The sequence below is a fragment of the Ursus maritimus genome, unplaced genomic scaffold (assembly GCF_017311325.1).
Source record: "Ursus maritimus isolate PB19 unplaced genomic scaffold, ASM1731132v1 scaffold_13, whole genome shotgun sequence".
Taxonomy (NCBI): domain Eukaryota; kingdom Metazoa; phylum Chordata; class Mammalia; order Carnivora; family Ursidae; genus Ursus; species Ursus maritimus.
Window position 1 is genome coordinate 31,838,945 of NW_024423675.1, and position 24,622 is coordinate 31,863,566.

The 24,622-nt window shown below is 35.1% G+C and overlaps 1 protein-coding gene across 1 annotated transcript in view; it reads right to left on the minus strand.

Annotated features, from left to right (window-relative positions):
* TRDN (triadin) overlaps positions 1-24,622 on the minus strand; it is a 276,837-nt gene that overhangs the window by 27,869 nt on the left and 224,346 nt on the right. Inside the window, 2 exon segments of the mRNA XM_040627484.1 lie at positions 4,599-4,637; positions 21,684-21,734. Of these exon segments, the coding sequence (XP_040483418.1) occupies positions 4,599-4,637; positions 21,684-21,734 (90 nt within the window).

The window sequence follows — 24,622 nt, forward strand, 5'->3', positions numbered from 1 at the left end:
GGAAAAATATTCAAAGACAATTTTGGATAAACAAAATTCTGCAGATCTGGTCATCTTAAAATGTCTGTGTGGGTGCAGGTGGAGCAGTGGTAGTGGTGAGTAGACAAAAGGAGGAAATATGTGAGGGCAGTAAAATGTAGTGGCAGAGAATCTAGCTCTGTTCCCTGAAGATACTCATTTAGAAAAGATAACTAGCACAGGTGTGTGTTGTTGGGCCTGTCTGTGAAGAGGAGATGGAAATAAGAGGATTAAGTCACGGTTTGTTTATTCAGGCAAGAGATGACGAGAACTAAAACTATGGTCTTACCAGGAAAGAAAACAAAGGGGGGAGCACGCATTTGGGAGATACGTAACTTGATACCTAATTGGACACTGGGTTCTGAAAGACAAGAAGCTGCAAATGACTCAGAAGTTTAAGTCAATGTAACTGAATGGTGACACATGAGTTCCATTTCTTGAGATAAGGAACAACAGTAACAACAAAAAGACAATGGAGACGCTGTTGAGTTCAATCTTAAACAAAGTGACATGTAGGCAGAATAACCCAGTGGAAATGTTTGTTAGACAGTTAGAAATTCAGCTATAGGACTCCGAAGAGTTTGTTTATGAATATTAATAATCTTGATAAGTAAGAAAAATAATTTATTGCTTATTACTTATGCAAGCCTTTTTTGTTTTTAATTATATTGCTACTTATAATTAATATCCATTGCTTCCCTAAAAGAACACTTAGCTATTCTCCAATTACCTAATGAAATGCATGTCCCATTTGCCTTCATTTTCTTTGGCAGGTAAAAAACAAAGGAATTTCTTGACTAATAATATGCAATGTCAAAAATAAATCATTATAAATGTTGCTCCAGTATTTAAAAATGTAGTCATTTTTTGTTGTTGTTTTATTTTTAACAGTGTGGGTCAAATGGTTTAGTTTTTCCAAAGAAAGTTTTTTTGTTTTGTTTTTGGGGGTTTTTTTGGGTACAAGAGACAGTAAACATGGTCAAATATTGCGTAGGAGTCACTATAATATGAAGCAAGAAAACCATCCCCTGGTTTGGGCAACAAACATATTAATGGTCACCTTCACAGAGAGATTTTAGGAGAAAAGATCATTCTGTAGGAGTGTCCTCCTTCATGTACGCTCAACTTTAATTTCATCTCCCCTTTCATTTTTCCCTCAAAGCTCAGGGGCATTTTGTTCTTCCTCATAATTAAGCTAATTCCTTCCACCTGTAATATCCCAACATCTCTCAAATCTGGGACAGTTCTCTCCTAATCAGTATCTCCCTCTGGATTTCTTGCTCCTCCTCTCCCTGGAATATTCCGCCTGATTATCACCAACATGAGAACAAAAACAAGTTTCATCGATTCTACCTGCTGAAATAAAATATTTTGCCTCCCTTTAACAACAAAATCTTGGAAAAAGTAGTTTGTGCTCTGCCTCTGCTTACTGATAAGTCCCTTTGTTAATTCCTATAAACTGTTTCTACCTCCACCAGTCTACCAAAAATGCTCCCCCAAAGGTCATAAAATGACAGGTTTTTGTCAAATATAATGGCTTTTTCTCAGTCATCATGTCTCATGACCTTTCTGAGATGTCATACTGCTGAATTTTCCATGTGTTCTTGAAGGGGTCCTGCTTTGGGATGCTGAGACACTGTATTTCCGGGTCTTCCAGGTAACCCAATTTTACTTTTCCAAGAAGCTGTCTTTCATTCCCTTCATTCCCCTCTCTGTATTTTTTCTGGAACAACTCCTTTTCTCCTTTGCCTCTGAACTCTAAACTTCTAAACTCATGTATATCAAACCCAGTCTGAGGATCCCAAGTGAATGCTCCCAATTTCCAAGGGTTGCTAGGACATCTCTGCGTAGATATCCCACTAGCATCCACCCACCTGCGCTGCCTTTGCAACCTCTACGTTTGATCACCTTCTCATCCTTTCATGCTTGAGACCTTGGAGTCTGGTAGAGCTACAGTCATCAGTGCCTGTTCTTTTCCTATGAAACAGCTTGACAGTTACAAAAGCAGCAATAGCGCAGTACAGACAGTATGACTGCTCTTAAAGTGTTTGATTTCATGTAACTGAAAGAATATACAAGATGCTATTAGTATTTTCAGTGGGTTGCTAGGTTCCATGCTTTTTAAAAACTTAATTCCTAATAATTTCACACTGTAGTCATGGCTATAAATAATCTTGAAAATAAACAAAATTCACTTCCTCGTTGCTTCTTCTCTGTACCAATTTCTCCCATCTTTATTTATGATTTACTTTTATTTTTACTTTTACTTATTTTCTCCCATCTTTAATACTTAGATCACTGCAAAACACTCTTGAGTCAAATCTCTGATCGAAAATTCTTTCTATAGGATTTCACCCCACACACCATTATATGCCTTATGATATTACTTTCTTCTGATTCACATTCTAAGAATCCAAACTTTTCACTTTGGCCTCCTAATGCTCCCCCTCTGGATATCCAGAACCACTCTCCTTTGGCTACGTACCACGGCTGCAGTGTTGCCATCTTCTGCTCCTCATTCGGTGCCTAGCATCTGCTTTGGTCCTTGGTCCTCTCTTTGCAGCCCCCTGCTCACAGCACACTCATCCTGCCCCTAAGCTAACTCCTAGGCAGAGCTGCCACTTACTGAAGCTGAACCAAATGGCAAGCATCAAATTGATTTCCTTTAACGACTCTGCTGGCTTGTTCTGATGATCTTCATTTGATAGATAAAGAAATTGATGCTCAGAAATGTAAAGTAATTTAAGGAAAGTCACACCCCTAGCAAATGGCAAAGAGTCAAATTCATGTCTTTCTACTATAAAGCTAGCGCTGCTTCCACCATGCTGCATAATCATCCCTCTGTCTCAGCTGCTCTTGCATATTCCTAAAATCCTAGCTGAAATCCATCATCTCCCTGAGGTTTTCCCTGATTGATAAGACCACAGGGTGGCTCCTCCCTCGAGACTTCCAGAGCACTCACCACTAACATAATTGTCTTGTAGCCATCATTTGATAGCTCATGTCTATGTCCTTGTTTATACTCTCTTGGGACGGAAACAATATCTTATTACTTGTTTGTAAGTTTTGCATCACCAAGCACAATCCTGAACATATGGCAGTGATATTTAGCATAATATATGTTTTCAATAAATTGTTGATTGATTATATAACATATGCCATTAATGCTGATTTCTCTTTCCTTTTAGGAAGTTAAAAATAAATATAACATAAAAATAGACATAAATATTTAATGCAAACTAATAATAGGAAATTTATAGTGCATATTACTTTTCCCATTACATACCAACAGTAAAATAAAGCATCAAATACAGTGTTATGCTTACAAGAAGGAGTAATGTCATGTACCTTTTATTTGATCAGCATCTTTCACTGACACCAGTAAGAGTGCTAACAACAATAGAGCAATTTTTATATGTAGTTTCTCATTTTCTGTCAATATATCTAAAGCTCAGTTATAAGTTTTGATGCTAAGACTCACTATATCATATCTCTATTATTCATTTTTCTCACTGTGTAAAATTGGTCACTTTTTCCCATTTATCTTCCAGAGAATGCAGGCTTTCGGATTTTATAAAGTCACTCAAAACAGCTATGCTTTTTCACTAAAAAAACAATGAATTCCTTCTGCTACGTTAACAGTACTTTCAAAAGGAGTGACAATAATTCAAGTTATTATTTAATATATTTATAGAAAGGTAAAACAAGTATTACTTACATATAGGTTAAGCTTGGTAAAAATGAGTATATACAAATATTTTAAGACCAATGATATGTATGTCTGTGTGTACACAGAACTTTCATTGTATGGGGAGGTAGAGGTATAAATTTCTTTTGCATATGTAGAGATAGACATATAAATATCTTCATATAGATAGAAAATATTTGGGATAGGGTTACCCCTGGGAAGATTGTCATTACTAATTGGAATTTTTAGTTTTATTTTTCTGCACTGTATTCTATGATGTTTCTTCTCCTAACTGTTAACACCTGTCTTAAGACTGCCCAGCTAATCTCTTGTCTTCCTCCTTCACAGAACCTGTTTTCAGAAATTCTATTTTCAGAGTATTCCAATTTTCAAATCAATGACCAAGAAGGCAATGGATTACCATTTCAAAGAATATTTAGTTAGTGGGAAAGAAAGTGGTTGGATCTTTAGGTTGACTCATATGAAACCACTGCTTCTGAGGTAAAAAAAATGGTTGGATATAGGTGATTTCATAAGGTTCAATCGATATAAGAATAAGTTTCAGGCATTTGTCATGATCTGGCTGAAGCCAGATTGTCCCCTTAGCACTTTGTAAACAGTGCTCAATTGCCCATTAGACGAATAAGGACCAGCATATGCTAATAGTGCCAGTGCTTTGATGACCTTATCCAGAAAACATATAATCGATTTTAACTTTAACATAACTTCAAGTTTATTGCTTATTACATTTAAAATATATGGGATGGGTGCATCCATATCTTTTCAATGTTTTGAGCATCTCAAAGCCCTACCCATCCCTGATTATAATACTAGCCTTGTTCGTAACAAACAGAACATTTACTTATGTGTAAATCTTAAAAAGCGTCCTTACCTGCTTTGGGCATCTTTTCATCTTTTTTAATTTCAGATTCTGGAGTAAAACATATACATACACACATACAAACAAGGGGAAAAAAATCAGCATTTGAAAAAAACCATATGAATCAGTTTTAATAGATTTTTCTCATCTGTTCTCAACTTCAATTATAGTTACATACTTTTATCAATATGCAATGAAATGTGTGTTCTTAGTAAATTATAAAGTAACTTAAGCAAAAGGACTTTATTTTAAAATCCAGTTTGCTAAAAAGTTTCATACTAAACATACTAAGTAATTTGGCATCTTGTCTTTAATAAGTGCCCATTTCTTATGATTCAGAATCTCTCTAAGTAATACAAATAAAAAATTAATAAAAAACCGTTTGGGGGAAAAGTGTGGTAATTTTTCCTAATTTAACCAATTCAAGCCATTTAAGATTTCTGACTACATACGCTCAATTCCTGGAGCGCCACCTGGTGGTTAATTTAATAATTTCAAATTGGTATAATTCCTGTTTTTATGAGTATTTGTTATCTGTTTTATAAGATAAATTAAATTGACTTAAGCTTAGTATAATAATATAAAACTTTATCAGAATTAAGTATTTTGATTTCTTATTGTCCTAGGAAATGACTTTTGTCTAGAAACTGCATTCCAACTTACTATCAGTATAGGATAAATACATAGTTTTATAAACTATCCAAGTAATATTCATGATATCATCCCAACCAAGGTAATAGTTGACTATATTTTTATGTTTCCCAGTTTTTACTCTTGTTTAAACAATTTTGTCTAGGCCTTATAGTTCTCCTTTCTTGGCATAAAGTCTTGTTTTGATTAAGGTAAGGGTTCCAGTGTGTTACAAGTTTTCCTTCCAACAGCAGGAAAACTGATCTCGTAGTTGGGATACTTTTTAATTATAGTCTATGTTAACGGAGATAGTGCTACCTGGCTTTATTTGAGTTCCAGCCTAATAGAGTTTCATTTTCTGGAATTACAAAAACAAAAAACAAAAAAAACCCCTCATTTGTTTAACAGCAGAATTTTATATAGTGAGAGTTACATAGGCATTCACACCCTACTTCCTATAACACTTGAATGCATATCATGTAAAAAGTGATATCACTGCTATTATTGCACTTCAACACTCCCTAGCACATATTCCTCTCTTTTTAGTTAACACATTTGCTGAACTGCACAGGGCACACACTATTTTAATACTTCCCATGTGCCTTAATGTTATATAAAATTTTGTTACATAATTTTTTACTTAATTTTTATTTATTGTCTGTATCCCTTTTTAGATTTTAATTTCCATAAGAGCAATAACTGTGTCTTGTTCGCTACCCAAATATCAGCATTTGTTCACATATTTGACGTGTGGTATATGATCAATAAATATTGTGGGAAGAATGAGTAAATGAACAAAATGGTGACTATAGAAAGACCACATGCTCCGTCTGGTGCATCTGTAGTCCTAGAAGAAATTGATTCATCTCATGCTTCCAGAGCTAGAAACAAAATTTCAGTGTCCTATCTACTTGAAAGAGCTTTGCTTCCCACTCTACACATGGCTTTCTCCCCCTCAGTCACACTGTCATTGTAATCTTGAAATGGAATTATCTTAGTCTTAATGTTTGTCAAGAGATCTTCTGAAAAAAAAGATAAAAGTTGTTGAGAATATTTTTATGAGTACAATACAATCAGAACCAACTTTTATCGTGTACATAAAATTTTACAGGCACTCTTATGAACATGTGTTATCTATAACGCATGTGCCCGTGGACCCTCACACTATGATGGAACTATAGACTTCTGGTGTTCTGCAAACAGTGCTTACAGCGTGACCTCACACGGTATGAGTTCATGGGATGTGTAAAAAGAAGCTTTGGATCAGATAATCTGGCTTTAAGAGCAAGTGCACTTACTAAGTTTTGTGACCTTGGGTATTACTTAAAACCCTAAATCTCAATTTCGTCATTCCTACAATGGAGAAAATAATGTTGTAAAATTAATGAGAATTCTAAGTGATGTATAGCAAGATCTTAATTATTTTAGAATTATGCTCATAAACTTAAATTGCATGGTAATTTTCTTTTTTTTTTTCTTACAGAATCGGGTCTTTATCCTTGAAGATGCAAAGCAGGAACTGCTCTGTGAGATTATCATCAAAGGATTTTCTAAGGTGGGCATCACTTTCATTAGGGCTACTACTTGCTCATTCAGAGCTCAGTGCCATCATTTTGTAGGTGGTGTTACTACTGAAGGTCAAGACTTTAATTTTTGACTCACATGTGAATGCCTGTTCCTAGTCATATAAACATAATGTATATATTTATATTTAAGTTTAGTCAAAAGGCTTCTTTAAGAAGTTTCAGGATACTAAGGACAGTGGTTAGTGCTGGAGATTGGGATCTGGAGGCCAGAAAGAGGGAATGGGAATTTTTATTTTCATCCAAATTACTGCTTGAATTTTTTTTTTTTACCATTGACTATTATTGTATAATAATAAAATACCTGATTTTCATAAACATTTGTCACTTGAGCCCTTCATTTTGGGCTCCACATGCAAGCATTGTGGAGACATGCAAGCAAGAAATCACCACGTTGAGTTGCTGAGGCAGACGGCCTGTCATTTCATGTGCAGCACTGACTTTTCCAGGCTGTTGATTTCATTTATGAAATGTGAATTGCTGATGGGCCTGGGGAGGGGAGCTTCATTAATGATTTTTCAATGTCATCAGCACTATGCTCTCAAGTAAAGCAGGCCAACCAAAACTTCAGCATGTATGTGCTTGAGTCGGAGAAGGGCAGCAGTGGAGATCAACTGTGGTTAGGTGTCTCTGTTTTGTCTTCATGAAATTAAAAGAAAGAAATCTACACAATATATAAGTCCCCCAAATCAACATTCTTTTAAGACTGTCTCTATTTTAAGGGTCCCAGGGTGGCTCAGTCAAGCATCTGACTCTTGGTTTCTGATCTCAGGGTCGAGGGATTCAGCCCCCCGTCGGGGTCCCCTCCTGAGCAGAGTCTGCTCGGGATTCTCTCTTTCCCTCTCTTTCTGCCCCTCCCCCTGCTCTCTCTTTTAAATAAATAAATAAATAAACAAACAAATAAATAAATAAATAAATGCCTATCTTAAATATTTTTTAAGGAAAAGCTGAATATCATTGATTTTTCTTTTTCAACTTTATTTTGTTATCATTTTCACATTTACTTTTCAATACATAGAGGCCTTATATGTAAAATAAACAGTAATAATAATAATTAGCCCTTGCAGCCAATAATACTTTCCTCATGGCATTCACTACATAAGTGTACTATATGCATTATTTATATTTTATTTATGTAATAATAAAGGTTCATGTGTTTATTTGCTCTCTAACCTCAGAATACAAATTTCATGCATCTTGAGATGAATTTTTATTTTCTCTGCTGAATCATCATGCCTAGATCAGTGCTTTCTAGAACAAGGATCAGTAAATATTTGTTGCACAAATGAAGAAATTATCTTATGTAATCCTCACATACCTCTCCTACGAGGAAAATACCACTATTAAACCCACTTTAAAGATAACAATACTGAGGCTTCATAATTTGTCTAAGTACATTTTCCCTACTATGGGGCAAAACCAGTCTTTGAATACTGATTTTTTCCTGACTCAAGAGCCTTAAGCATTCATAAGCAAATAGCTATAACTGCTATTACTACAGATAGAATGAAGAGCTTTTAAACATTTCATACAAAAAAACTATACGGTAAGCTACCTTCCACGTCTTATAGGTAGGTTGTATTTACCTAGGTTATATTACGTAGACAAATTACCAACAGAGTATTAGTATTATCATTGGCACAAACCACATAGTCACCGAAGTTTCTATTTTCTTCAGTCATTAAATCATGTTGTATAAATGAGTTTCCTAAATCTAGCTGGTTAAACTAAATAAATCAATCGAGCATTGATAGAAAATTGCTGTCTCATACGCTCCTGGAATAGTATCCATATTTAATAGCATGGGAAGTTTTACATTTAAAAGCAAGTCACCAAATCTATTTTTGCAAAATATACGAAGGGATTTCAGCAGTCAGTGGTTTGCAGGTTTAGGTCTGAAGGAGTCTGAAAAGCATGGTGGCTGATGACACGAGGCCTACCACCAGGCATAGCATCCCAAACGCACCTCAGGTGCCGGTGTGACCTGGGCAAGCCACTTGCAGTGCTTCAATGTTCACATCAATAAAAAAAAGATGTTGTAAAAATGAAACTGAACACGACATGTGAAGCATTTAGCACCGCTTGAGGTACAAAGCAAATAGGGCCCGCCAGTCTCTTTACTGATATTTTAAATTCTGTTTCTTATATTTTTCTACCATACTGTTAAATAAAATATATTTTAAATTAAAAAATTTTTAAATAAAAAAAATTAAGGTTTTATTAAATATCTAATTAAAAAGTGACATTCATAAATTTATTCTAAGCCCACGATTTTCACATTATTTGAGTGTTCCTTTGCATTTTTGAAGAAAATCTGCTACTAGTACACACACATCACGTTTGGACAACGTCACTTTGATTCTAATTTATCACTTAAAAACAATTTATATGCAAAACACACCCACGCACACACCCACACACTTTCACATTTTGTTTTTTATATGAGGCTTTACTGGATGGGATGGAGAACTACTATCATTCCGAGTAGCTTGGCTTCAAACTTTGGGATTTTGGAAAACTCCCACTGAACTCATGTTTCTTCCTGTCTTGGGAGGAGTTGTTTTGCACACAATCTGTTTTGGTAGGTAGCGTTTGATTTCATCTGCTGTGGACATGTTACTCTGTGGTCCAGGTGAATACAATTGTGAGAAAGGAGAAATCTGACTATCTTCAGATTTGACTTGGAACTTCTTCAGTTCATAGACCTTCAAAAGAAAATACTGTTCCAAGTTTGGGGGATGTCGCATGGAGAACCAACCCCTTGGCATCATCTTCTCCATGACTTTTCATCTTACCTGTGCCTGCATTTCTCTACTTCAATATCCTATGGGCTATTTAATGTTTTCCTTCTTCTTTTTTAACCATGTCCATATGATTTTGAAACATTATGTATTCTCTATGCTTCCATTTTTCCTGCCTGAGTTTCTAAATCAGTATCATCCTTGTTTATAAATTGAGGAATCCTCCATGCATAATCAAGGGGCAAGGTGATGGCATTCTCAAGTAATTATGCAATCTCATCCAAATTAAGGGCTTGCAGAGATCATTTTGTACTGCAGTTGGACAAAAACAGACAGACATAAACTGACTGGACAAAAAATCGCTTGGTTTGAAATTTATTCCCTTCATTGATGAACCAAATGATTTAATGTGAGGCATCTGAAACTCTAAATTTTAGTTTTCTCACCGTATGAAGTGGAAAATGATAATTAGCTGATGTACTGGTGGCTAAGATTAGATCAAATAATTTAATAAATATTTCCTGAGCACTCATGTACTGAAATCTAAATAGCCGATGTCCATAGATTGGATAAAATATCTAATATGTCTGGTCTCAGGCACCACTGGAGACCACTTTAATCTTCCTCTTTTCCAGCCCTCTTTTTCAAGTACTGTGAGATTTTCTTGGACAGGGATTTTATCTTGTTCATCTTTGGAAACACCACACCTAAAATATCCCTAGACTAATTGTTATTGACACAAAACAATGTAAAAATGTTTCAAGATGCCAGGAACATCACATTTATAAGCTTCACTTTTAGGTGGTTTAGACCAAAATATGAGGTGAATCCCTGTCCCATTAACTAAAGCCTTACCTAGGTGGCAAAGCCCATTCGAACGGACTCGCCCATGTTCAACACTGTGCAATTATCTTTAGATTTTTATATTTAATTTGCCCTGGTCAGATATAATTATTCAGAGTAAGTGAATTAATTAGTTTATAGCTGGTTACTTTAACGCTAAGCTAGAGTTTCCAGCTACTGAGCGGGGCTTTTTCCATAACACGTATGCATACACACAAACCACGTGCCCCCAACACACATGTTCTCTCCGTGTCTGTGTCTGTCTGTCTCTCTCGCCTTTCATTCCCATTAGGTCGACAAGAAAAAACAAGTATGCTTTATAAGCTTCTGTAGGCATAGTTGTCCAATGGCTCCAGTTCGTAACGGGAGCACTTAATGCCTGACTCAATGCTTTATGTCTTAAGTCCTGATTCTGCAATCCTTTCCTGGCAAGATTCCCAAGCAGTTTGAAGACACTAAAGATACAAAATGAACCAAAGGGCATTCTCTCTTCGCAGCACAGAATCGACGCATACATTTTTCCTGCCTCATTCTGTCGTCATTTCATTTTCATGATCCTTTGTCTTTTATAGAAGCTAAATACGATGTACTACGTTTCTGATTGTCTCACTCGGCCTTTATCTTCTCTTTCTTTGATGCCTTCCTATGCACGCCTCATTATTCTTTCCTTCCTGGAGTTTCCATTGTGAAGAGTACACACTGAAATAAGGAAGGAATAATCGGAAGAGGCTGCACATATCAGGTGCACAAAGAACTATCAGTCAGAACAACGTCCTATGATGTTATTTGAAGATGGCAGGACGGCTGGTTGAATATATTGTAGGTAATGAGCCAGTTGACTTTAAACCATTCAGTGGGTTCAGAGAGTTGTGCAGCAACCAATTGCCAAGGTAAGTAAGTAGGCATTCTTTAGTTTCTCCTCATACAAAGGGACAGTCTGTCTTTGACTAGATTCTTCCTTGTTTCTCTGGGCACTAACATTCATTTTCTTTAACTTGAAGTGAGAATAATCAACGAAGTTAATAAAAGGTCATAGGTTTAATATGGATCATCTTATATCTCACTCGAATATGTAAAAATAATGCATGACCTTATATGAGAAGAGAATACATTTAGAATCTTTAAAATGAACAGGAAAAATGAAAAAAACTTACTGTGACATTTTAAAAAAATCCCCTCAAGGAGAGAAGCTTATTAGAACATTTGCATAAGGCAGCTTGGAATGACAACAAAAGTGGGTATGCAAAAGGACAGTGATTCATTTTCTCATGCAACTTTGCCCCTTCTAATGAGAGCTTAAATGGAAAGAATACCAAGGAAGGAATCTTGGGGCTTTACCTTTGTAACTGTTTGTATATTTCATATACATATAGTTGTATATATATTATCATTGTGCATTAATCTTTTGGAAGGAGAAAATAAAAATTCACAGTGCTTGGATACATTAATTTGTAAAGCCAATGATTACAATAGAGAAAACTCTGGCAACCTCAACTGCTCTTCTTACCAACACATAACCCCTTTCCATTCTATCAACTTGGCATCTCGGCACGATGGGCACAACAGGAAAAGTGTTAGTCTGTAAGTTTCTGCTTAGAGTGACACAGCTACCATCACTGGTTCAATTTTCACTTAAAGAATTCTTCAGGAACTGAGTTATCATGGATTTGTAAAGTCACCTATGGACACTTCATGCTTTTGAATCTGACTGTTCTTTTTTTAATCAACAAATTCTCTGTAACTTTTCTCCAATCCTACCAAATACAAAAAATGGTTACGGGGATAAAAACAACTTTGATACCACGTTAGGATAAGCCTTGCTAATATATTTCAATAAGGAAGAACAAAGGAAAGTAAGACTGTTTTTAGGTGCATTTAAGTCTGATACTAAGTAGGTAATCCAGTGTAGAAACCTTAGATAATCCTTTAATCTTTTTGCATCAATTTCCTCACTGTGAACATGATAATCATAATATTTTCTCCCTAAAATAACTCAAAGCAGAACTAAATCATGTCAACAATTAAATCAGAAACAAGGCACATAAAGAAAAACAGAAAAAAAATACCAAAAATTAAAATACTAATGTTGATTATGAAATCAAGTATTCTAGATCAACAGTTAGATTTTACAAACAGTAAGTTCTAATATTTCTTAGAGGATGACAATGTGATAAGTAAAGATGATATTTGTGAATTGCAGTGTTATTAGAAAAACTCTTTAAATTCAGAATGGTGAACAACTATATAGATGAGTCGCATTTGCTTATTAGAATGATCAGTTACGAAAGACAAAATCAATCCCTGTCATGTCAGTTTAGAAAATTAGAACAATAAATAACATTAAAACTAGAACTTTTCAGAAGAAAACTTGATTCTTTTTTTGTCAGTCATTGGACATCAGAATATCTGGGGTCACTAGATAATGCAGGAGTATAGGCACACTGGGTACATTCTGACGGACACATGTTTAGTTAACATATTCTAAAAGGTGCTCTTTGGGATAAATCTCTGAGACCAACTGCTTTTGATTCTTTCTCATAAAAGCAGAGTATATAACATCTACTCTTCAACAAACTGTCAAGCTTTTCCCTGCAGGTCTGTATGTGGATATATCAGTATTTAAATAATGTTTATAGAATCAACATTGGAAACTTCAGAATAAGACTTAAAAACTAGTGACAACTGAAAATGCATAAAATACCAACTTTCAGAAAATAAAAAGCAGGACAGATAGATTACTAGTATTGGCCCTCAAGATACAATGGTTGTATTCATGCTAAAAAGAACGTTCCTGGTTCCTCAAGATTCAGTTTCAAATGTACTCTTTACTAACTTTACTCAGAACTTTACTCTTCTCACTGTGACTCTTTCCATCACTCATCCACGTATGCCCACACCTTTAAACTCCATACACTGGCAAACATATCCCACAAGTGTATCTTCAACCTAATTGCCTTTTCTGAATCTCCTACTAAGATAGTCAGCTTCCAACTCTACATTTCTACTTGGAAGTCCTATAAGCACCCCATACTGAACATGTTGTAAGCCAGACTTATGATTTATCCTAAGCTTCTCCTTTTCTGGTGTCCCATCTCAGTGGTGTCATCGACCATTAAGTTGTATAAAGTAAAAATTTTTATTAAATATGATATTTGATATTAAATATTTGTCAAAAATGTCCTCTTCGCTCCATTCACCTGCAACCATCCTAGGTCAAGAAACCATAAGTCCCTAGATATTACCAGTAGTATCTTATTTGGTCTTCTTGAATCCCGTTCTGCCCTTCTCCAACCCACTGCCATAGTGACCATTACAGAACGCAACCCTCTTCCCCTGTACACTCAAACATGTATAAAATACTTTTGCGTATGTCCATTGCCTTTAAACTAAATACAAAAATCCTTAATATGGCTTATAGCAGGGGTTGGCAAACTTTTTTTTTGTAAAATACCAGAGAGTAAATATTTTAGTTTTATAGGCCATTTGATCTCTGTTGTGGCTACTCAACTCCGCTACGAGGGCACAAACAGCTACAGACAAAACACGAATGAATGAGCTTGTTTGTGTTCTAATAAAATATTGTTTATAGGTACTGAAATTTGAATTTCTTACATGTTTTAAGTGCCCCCAAATATGGTTCTTCTTTTGATTTTTTTCAACCATTTAAAAACGTACAAGCATTCTTATCTCATGTTCCAGATTTGGCCCATGAAACACAGTTTTCTTACTCCTGGTCTTCAAAATTCTGCTTATCTCTTATCTTTGTTTTGTGCCTCTCTTGTTAACACTTTCTACAACTCCATAACACTGTCCTCTTTCACAGGAAATTTGTGCTGAGACACCCCTCTACTCCTTGCTCTCTCCTTAGTCTCAATTTCTTCACTGGTTAAAATTCCTACTTATTCTTACGCCTCAGATCAAATGTTGTTCCATTGTGAAACATTCCTTGATTCCCCAACCTAAGTCAGATTTTTCTATGCCTATACTCAGCACTGTGCTCCTTCTGTTAAAGCATTCTCTCAGTTTTATAGGTGTTCATTTATTTGTATGATCTCCCCCCTTAATATTCATCACCTTCTGTTATACTTCTATGAAAACTGAAATCCGATGTTTGGTTACCATTATATTTTCTGTATACTAATATGAAAAAATCCAAGATATAATCTCAAGTGAAAAAATATTAAAGAACAATCTTGGCAGCACTCACAGGGGACTCTACTTTTATTATAACGTTCATATTTTAAAAAGAAATTATATTCATAGATTGCCTGTTGCAGCTGATGATGTAGGCTGGTTCGCTCAACATCTATTCTCACACTTCTTTCCCTCTCCTTCCTCTGATATAGAGGCTGGAAAATGAAGTGTAAGAATTCGCAAATCTTCTTGGAGTTGGATTGGCCACTGTGAAGCAGTTATGACCAGAAAGGTGTGGATAAAATTCCCTGAAATAGTCTTTCCTTCCAAAGAGACAAAGCTTTATGAGGAAAAGATTTTGAATCTCTGTCTCATTCCTGGTGAGAATACTAATAAGATACCTGGATGTTCTAGAGTCAACTTGCCACTCTTAGGAGCAAAGACACAAGCCAAAGTGGCAAAGTTGGAAGGAAGGAGAAGCCAGACCCTGGATTCTTGACAAAATCCTTGAACAATTTTGCACCTTAGTCTTCCTCCCGTTGGTCACCTTGTTGTCCAAAACAAACTCCTTATTTATTAAAAATCACTCTAATCAGGGGCGCCTGGGTGGCTCAGTCGTTAAGCGTCTGCCTTTGGCTCAGGGCGTGTTCCCGGGGTCCTGGGATCGAGCCCCACATCAGGCTCCTCTGCTGAGCCTGCTTCTTCCTCTCCCTCTCCCTCTGCTTGTGTTCCCTCTCTCACTGGCTGTCTCTCTCTGTGTGTCAAATAAATAAATAAAATCTTTAAAAAAAAATCACTCTAATCAGATTTTTTATTACCAAAGGAGGAAAACACACACAGACACAGATAAGAATCACCTATATAACTAAAAATTCATAGAACTTGTAGAATATAGTGGCAGAATTTGATTAATGAGAAAACTGGCGGCTCATGAGACTAGTACTAGTAACTTCCCCAAAATAGCTAAAGGCCACATCTTAAGACATCTTTATGTCATAGAGTAGTTTTTACAAACTATTAAGTTGACTGTTCTGTTCTTAATGGTATACCATTATATACCATATATTATCATTTAAACATATTGTTCTTTGACTCTTAAGCAAAATGACAAGTGTCCTGAAGGGAAAAACTGTACAGAAAGGCATGTTCCACTTTTTACATTTTATATTACAGTGTATCTCTGTTTAAATATGAGATATGCATTCTTTGCTTTAAAGTTGTTTTTTCTCCATAGTTTTATAGGACTGGGTATAATTCTTATTTCTTATTTCACTTATTCCAGTGGATTTAATTTTATTTTACTCCATTTTATTTTATTTTTATTTCAGCATTAGTATGGTATAAGTGACACATAAAATCCGTATTTAAAGTGTACATCATGGTGATTTAATATATATACACATTGTGAAAGGATTCCCTGCACCTGGATTTTATTTTGTATTTATATATCTTCCTCTAAGTTAATTCTGCAATTGGAGACTTTTATCATTTAGGATTTGTAGCACCAAGCACTGTGCTTAAAAAAGCCACCAACTGGCTAAGCAACTAACCAACCATCCAGTTTGTCAAACATAGTAGGGACTCCATAAATGTTTTGAGCAATATTGAAGAGTCATTAGTTGAGGAAAAACACAAAAGAAAAGTGCAGGTGAAAGTAAGTTGTCTGAAGTATTTCCCCTACTTTCTATTCCATTGTAAGCGATGAAAAGTTTATCAGCAAAAAAATAAATGTTTAAGTCATGTGAGAGGTTATCTGGGAGTCATTTCTTTAAATTTACTTTTCATTTCAATATTAATTTGCAACAGCTATTGAGAGTTTGCTAAAGCAACAGCAACAAATATTAAATGAACTTAACAACTTGCACATATTAAACACCAACTTAAAAATTATATGAGAGTGAATATCACAAAAGCTGACTTGGAAGATTAGACAAGATATTCTTGGTTCCATAGTGATTTCGGTGATTCAACAGAAGTTGTGGCAGAATAAAATTATTTACAGATTTACCATAAAGGTCTTTATTTGTTTCACTGTCTACTTTGCTATTTATGTTGAAGAAATATTACTTTGATTAATATAAATGATAAAATATGGATTTCTTATGGTACTGCTTTCTAAATGCTAAACTCTAATCTTATTTATTATTCTAAATACATTATTGTATATGACCCACATATTTGAAATTGTTTAATATGATCTATAAACTTCTTCAAGAAAAGAATCGTTAAGAGATAATACAGCAAAATTATGAGCTTGGCTTAATTTTGTAGGCAAAAAACTTAGAATTAAGTAGCCGACCACTTGATTTTTGTCTATGATTTGATGTTTAAATAATTTTAATTACCAGAGAATATTTTACTTTTTCATATCAAATTAAATGATTGACCCTTATCTTTGATGTCGCTTGAAGCTATCCTCCAAATTTTATGAGGCAGAAGTAGCTGAAAACTGTATTTTTTCATGCAAATATGAAGATTATTAATTCCTAATCTAAAAAATAAGTATGCAAAAAAGAAAGTTGGTGTTTTCAGTGTTTTCAGCTATTTTTATGATATCATGTTAAATTATGTCATGTTACATGGCAGCTGAAGTGAAAGAAAGAGATGGACAAAAGCTAAAACTTTCTGACTCTGCCTGATATAACCAAGGCTGTACTTATTGTTTATTTTGTTTTGTTTAGATCAAATATATACACCCAATCAGCTGGTCACAAAAATCAGAATCTTTATAGAAAGGTTAATGGGAAATGGGAAACCTCAAAGACAGATGTCCTCAGACCAGGCATTTCATCTGGAGTAGTTCTTCTAACAGGTTAAACCAGATTTAACACAACTGCTATGTACCAGTTCTTCCACTGGGCTGTGCTTGAACAAAATACTTTATGTTCTTTCAAAAATAGATGCACAGGAATTCTCATTTCCTGGCGGCCATTCTTTGTAACTAAGAAGCTTCCATAAAGAAAGCATTAAGGCACCCCTCCAAGCACCTACCTCACTACAAAAAAAGTCTTATGTGCAATGAAGAATATTCGGAATCAAATATGATATTCTGAAATAAGGACAGTCACTTTGCACTTTGTGAAAATAGCCCAAAAGGAGATATTCAAAAAGTTAGAGAAAAATCAGAAAATTAAAAACACAGAAGGGTGAATGAGCAAATAGAAAGGGTGAATGAGCAAATAGAAAGTGTAATGACTTTTGTCTTGGTTATTTTGGTGGAAAATATATGCTGAAGTGCTTGTGGAGTATGTAAACATGTAAAATATGTTTGGGTTTTTTTTTTTTCACTTTTTTTCTTTTTTAAAGATTTTATTTATTTATTCAACAGAGATAGAGACAGCCAGCGAGATAGGGAACACAAGCAGGGGGAGTGGGAGAGGAAGAATCAGGCTCCTAGCAGAGGAGCCTGATATGGGGCTCGATCCCATAACGCCGGGATCACGCCCTGAGCCGAAGGCAGACGCTTAACTGCTGTGCCACCCAGGCGCCCCTTTTTTTTCACTTTTAAAATGAGAACAATATTTTATCAACTACACACCATACAAGGCCATGAGGATCACAATCATTTGAAATAAAGAGTAAAGAGCAATGGTGATGTGAGCTATTATTGTCACTATTAGCAGTATAATTCATATTTTCAGATTCTAGTGCTGAATTTTTTATTCATATTCACTTGAGTGTTTCTTTAAGGCAAAATTCGTGTATGCTGCTTTTGTGCAATGTTTTTCTCTTCAATTTATACAATTTGATTTTGTCCCAAATTGAATTCCTTGTATTCATTTCTATCGAACCTAGCTTCCAATATATTGAAGTAATTTTGAATTGTATTGCTACCTTCTAAAATATTATCGAGTTGGGGCGCCTGGGAAGTGCAGTTGGTTAAGCGTCTAACTCTTGGTTTCAATTCAGATCGTGATCTTAGGGTAGTGAGACTGAGCCCCAACTTGAGCTCTGTGCTCAGTACAGTGTCTGTTTAAGACTCTCCATCTTCTTCTGTCCCTTATTCCCCTACCCCACATGCTGTCTCTCTCTAAAATAAATAAATCTTTAAAAATAAATTAAAATATTATCAAGTCCATGATATTGAATTCTGATTACAGTAATCTCCCAAGATTACTCAAATTATTTTATATACATTATCTTAGTACAAAAACGGGGTTTATATAAATATCCTATTAAAAAACTTCATAGAGTTGAGATAGATTCCAGCTATTATTTCTTTCTCAATTATATGACTTTCACTATATCATGGAAATAAGTTACATTAGTCAGTCCTGATTAAAAATTACAAATCTTACCCACATGTTTCAGTGATTATAAAATTATTTTTGGTTGTTTGTTCAATTAGCTATTCTTAAAATAAAAAAAGTTGACAAATTTGGCATTTCAGGTGTGTTTGCTCTATTTTTATTAATCTGTAGATTTAAAAAGTATAAGGTGTTTCTTTACGCTTTGTTCTTTATATGCATTGCAATACATTTTCCCAGTGTGAAATTTATGTTTTCTGCTCAGATCTGTTCTCTTTTTGTCTTAAATTCTACTCTAACTACATATGCACAATGGAATGTTACTCGGCCACAAAAAAGAATGAAATCTTGCTACTTGTAGCAACATGTATGGACCTAAAAAGTATTCTGCTAAGTGGAATAAGTCATAGAAAGACAAATACCATATAATTTCACTTATATGTGGAATCTAAAAAATAAAACAAACAAACAAGACAGAAATATTCTCACAGATACAGGAAACAAATCGTTGATTACCAGAGGTGGGGAAGGGCAAATTAGTGAAGAGGGTTAAGAGGTACAAGCTTCCAGTTATAAAATAAGTAAGTCATGGGGTTATACTGTACAGTATAGGGGATATGGTCAATAGTATTGTAATAACTTTGTATGGTGACAGACAGTAACTAGACTTATTGGGGGATCATTTATTAATGTATAAAAATATTGAATCACCATGATGTACATATGAAATTAGTAAGATATTGTGTCAGTTATACTTCAATAAAATAAAATAAAATAAAATAAAATAAAATAATAGTTTTGGTGACTGCATTTAACTGACTTTTTGTCTAAACTGTCCTTTGTCTATACAAACTTGTCATAAAAATTAGGAAGAAAATGGTACAATAGCAAAAATTCAGCATTCATGAAAAGGGGTATAATGTTAAAAAAAGTGTATCTTTTCCAAAATTCTTTCTTTTCCACCACCATTATCTGTGACTATGAACTGGCTTATGCTACACTGACCGTAGAGTACAGGATGATGAAAAAAGGGTACCTGGACTGAGGGGAAAAGAGAAAGGAAGCTCTTAAGTATATATGTCCAGGGATCAAAGACGGAAATGCACATGAAGTGTTTTTGTGGAAAGCTGAATTATTTTTCATTCATATGTGTACATTCCACATGCATTTCTTCTAGGGGAAATTTTTTTGAACTGAACTTCCTTAATAAAAAATGTGCAAATTTGTAATATGCTTGTCTGTTCCTCATTTTGTTTATATTTCTGTTTTAGATTGGCAAAGGAATAATAGCATCATTAAATGATTAAATTATTTAATGGCATCAAATCATTTCAATTTAGATTGTGATGGAATTGTCCATTCTAATCACCAATCAGATCACGCCAAAGAAATCTAGAGTTTCTTGAAAATAAATTAGTGTTTAGGTAAATATAGAGTAATGTCATTAGTCTTCAAAATTAATTCATTCTTTAAAATGTAGCTACATTTTGCTATCTACTGGACATTTAACATTATATGTAAGAATTCTCTTACAGGGCAAAGTATTCTAATTTACATATTATACCAGAATAGCATAAAGTTGTATGTAGCACCGAAATAAATACCATCCTAAGTGAGGATAAAGCTTTAGAGATGATAATACATTTCCAAAATGAAACATAAATTCCTTAATAGATTTGAAGTCTATGTTGCTTTAAAATACTTTTTAAAAAAATGAAGTACGCCTATGGGCTTAAAAAAAAATCATGTTGTGCTCTTATGTTTCATTAAATAGCAATTTTGTTTAATTTAAAATTAATTGCAAAGTTAGGAAAATATGACTTAAGGGTATGTTTTTTATACATTGCTACACTGACTAATGAAGACTCTCCATGTGCCCTTCATTTCTCTGACTGATTCCTCTGTCAGCTTTCCCTTCCCCCACCTCTCCCATAACTCTCCCAACTACAATACATATGTTACAAGTTCACCAAAAGTCTCTTTCCTTTTAATGAACTATTGCCAATAAGTTGGGATTTTTAACACTGTGTCCCTGTGCGTTAATTGGTTAATAGTTCCTGCAGATCTTCTCCTCGGGTAAATGTAGAAACGGGTTCTATTTCTAATATTTAATATAGTAGGTATACGTCATAGGTTTTATTGGTTCACTTATGTTTATCTTGACAAGGAATATTAGATAATTCTGAGTATGATACCATGAACGTCCTGGCTTAATTAGAAACTAAATACATTATGTTGGACTTAGCATACATACTTTTGTTTTAGGGGACATAACTTGGTGAAGAGCATGACAGAATCCACGTTACTTTGAGCCTAGTATAATGGGAATCACTAAGATTTAGCATTATTATAGCGCTTGGTTTAAAAGATCAAAATTTTAATGCTGGCTCCTACCACAAATTACAATAACTTTGAAAGCTTCTTGACTATCCCAGTTTTATTTATCTATAAGATGAAGGTATCGGACTATAGTTAGAGATCTCTAAGGTCCTCCTAGCTATAAAATCTGTTTAGTTTCATTGTACCTGAAGTTAACAGAATGGTAAGCTATCACTGAAAAATTTTAAGTATTTTGATCTAAAATCTTTGGTTTCCATAGCTATTCCTTATAAGATTTACCTTGAGCTATTTATAAAATGCAGATTTCCCACTACAGACTTGTGGTATCAGAATAAGCATTTTAAAAAGTTTTCACAGTATTTCTGACATAGTTACTCTTGTCTTTGTTGTTTCATAGTACAATTTAGAATTTTATGAAAGGAAATAGTCCTTTCTCCTTTGCTCAAAAAATATACAAGGGTGTATGAAAGTTATAGTTTTAAAAGCCTGAAAAATAAATGATACATTCATTTGTTGCAAATTAATGGAATATGCAGTAAGCAGGTGAATGTGTTTTTACATTTCATTTTACAATATTACCTTTTTCCTTTAGGGAAACTGGAACCTTCACTTCTTTCCCCTTAATAGGCTCTGGAAAGAAACATTGAGCATTTATTCGAAGCCAACATAAAAGGATTTGAGAACACATATAGAGTGGAGTCAGTAAGCTATCAGTGAGGTGAACCTGGGTGGGAAATTATATGATGTTTTCTTTCTAAAATGATTTTAATCACACAGAGACAAGGAAACAACAGTAGAGTACAACAAGCCATCCTCTGATCCCTTTCATTTAAAATAAATGTAAATTGTTGAATGAGTTACTATCTATTTGTTCATTTAAGAGAATGGGTTTTTGGAGGGATAAGAAATTATTTTAGCTGTAATTTTAAAAATCATACAGCTTCTAGAAGTCTCCCAAAACTGTTATAATCAGCATTAGCTTAGTTTATTTCTTTCGGGCTATGTGATTTAAAAAAATAAAATAAACAAATGTAAAACCCTGCATCCGCCATGGAAATGCAATGCTTTAGTTATCAGGCTCAAGTCAAATTAATTTCAAGAATAAGACTGAAATAAAATACAAGAGACAATTTTATCCATGAACTCCCAACATCTTAAAATGTGGTCCTTGGTTAAAACAAAATAAAACTTCATTTATTCTACCAGGTTCAAATACAAAGTGATTCTAATCATATCATGGGTTCCAGACATAAATGGGTGATGTCTTGAACAGCATCATGCCTTGTCCACAGCCTGTATAAAAGATAAACCAGTTTTCTTCCTCCTCTGTAACATATCTCAGTGTCCATTTCACTGACAAAAATGACTTTAAATGCAGTGAGAAAGGAAGGAAAGGGGAAAAAAACCTATCCGTCCAGTCCTCTGTTCTAGTCCATCAGAATTGGGGGAATACAGAATATGATTGTGGCACTTGTAAATGGATATCCCACTCAAGCAATCACTTAGAATTGAGTCCAGGTGACTTTGGACGGTGTCAAGAATGGAGTTAGGAGTTCTACTGAAAAGACTGTGTCCCTCAAAGCAACATTTTCTTGGTAGATAAGCTATGGCCTTAAATATCCATATGTATGCAGAACATTTTTAAATGGATTTGGTGGAAGGAAAAGTCCGTGTTGCCATTTAACGTGCTAAGTATAAGTAGGGCCTATTTTTTTTCTATATTTCAGCATCTGAAGATGAAATCAAGAGCCATGGATTGAATAAACAGACTGAGACGCTTCATTAACTTTTTTCAAGCTAATGGGGGTAATTTACTGCTTTTGCATTTCCTGGCTAAACCAAAAAAAATTAATGTATTGTGAAATGAGAAGTGATGGTGGGGACAGATTCCTAGTGGGGTGGGAGAGTATATGCTTCCAATCTTGAGAATTCAAGATACAACATGTTGTTTTAAATCAGTAAGTTTATACATTTGTGTGAGATTAAAGTAGTTATAAAATCCAAGGCCGAGGCAGAGGACCCACAAGACTGCTTTGGTATTGGTGGAGAAAGAAGGAAGAGGTGAAAAAACACATGTAATTTTATAATGTATTTGAAAATCATATCCTCATCACCTTAAATGTAGAGAAAGGTCTCAGAAAATAGAAGTGATTTTTAACACTCAATAAGGGGAAAATGCCTTCTGCCCCCAGGCTGGACCATCTCCTGCATGGACTTTCCTACAGTTCATTTCCTCTCAGTGTCCTTTTTGACTTCAAGGGGTTTTGATCTGATGTGAAGTCCACAGGCTGGACCAGAAAGTGAGCGGGATATCAAATCTGACCCAAACTGTGGAGAATGTTATATGGAAATTCCGTACTTCTATATTAGGAAGGATGGGTATACTGTTGGCTTGGGTCAGCTATTAAGGTATTTTTAAGTCATCTGTATTGTTTGTCAGGAGCAAAGCATTGGAGAGCACTTTTTTGTATGATTTTACAAACACGGTAGTTTCAATGTGTTTGTGTAAGCGCCTATAGGTAGGCTTCTGAATCTTGATCATGAAGATCTAGAACGTATTTAAAGCTGTGTGGATATAAATTAAAACTCTCAAAGTAGGGGCGCCTGGGTAGCGCAGTCGTTAAGCACCTGCCTTCGACTCAGGGCGTGATCCCGGCGTTCCGGGATCGAGCCCCACATCGGGCTCCTCGGCTGGGAGCCTGCTTCTTCCTCTCCCACTCCCCCTGCTGTGTTCCCTCTCTCGCTGGCTGTCTCTCTGTCACATAAATAAATAAAATCTTAAAAAAAAAAAACAAACTCTCAAAGTAATCTGAGCAAGGAGGTTTGATGGAGAAAAAAAAATCACAAAGGAATAGGAAAATGGTTTCAGGTTTTTAATCCCCCTACCTGGCCTCCAGACAAAGGCAGCAATAAGCTAGGGTGAGTGTCCACGATGAAGCATAAATCACTGGGAAGCAGTTTCAAAGTCCTCAGACAACTTAACTCATCCTTAGCTCTAGTTTGGCCAGGTGGGAGTGGCCAAGAAAAAGCACATTGAAGACAGAAATTGGGGGATCGTCTGGTGCATGGTCCTGAGCATCAGAAAATAAGGAAAAACCAGCTCTGCTGAGAATCCTCTGGCATTAGATCCAAACATACACAGGCCTGGGTCACAAAACTAGAAAATAATTCTAATGTCCATCATATTACTTCAATACCAGAGGAGCCTAAGAGTGCCACTGCTGCGTTCCAGTAGAGGAGAAATTAATTAATCTTTGTTGCCTTGTTTGGGTTCGGTCTGTAGGACCTCAGTCCATGGGTGAGTCTTACATCCTCAGATAAATCAGACCAGCTGTTAGAACAAGTGGCAATAAGATAGGGTGGATGCCACAAGGAATGCAACCAGTGACAGGAGTGGCTAACAAGATTGTCTGGTTCTGGGTGGTCAAGGTCATACGAGCAGGGCCCTGCTCTTGCAGGTGTGTCGGGAGGACTTAGGTGAGTCCATTAGCCAAGGGAAGTCAGTAGCTGAACCAGTA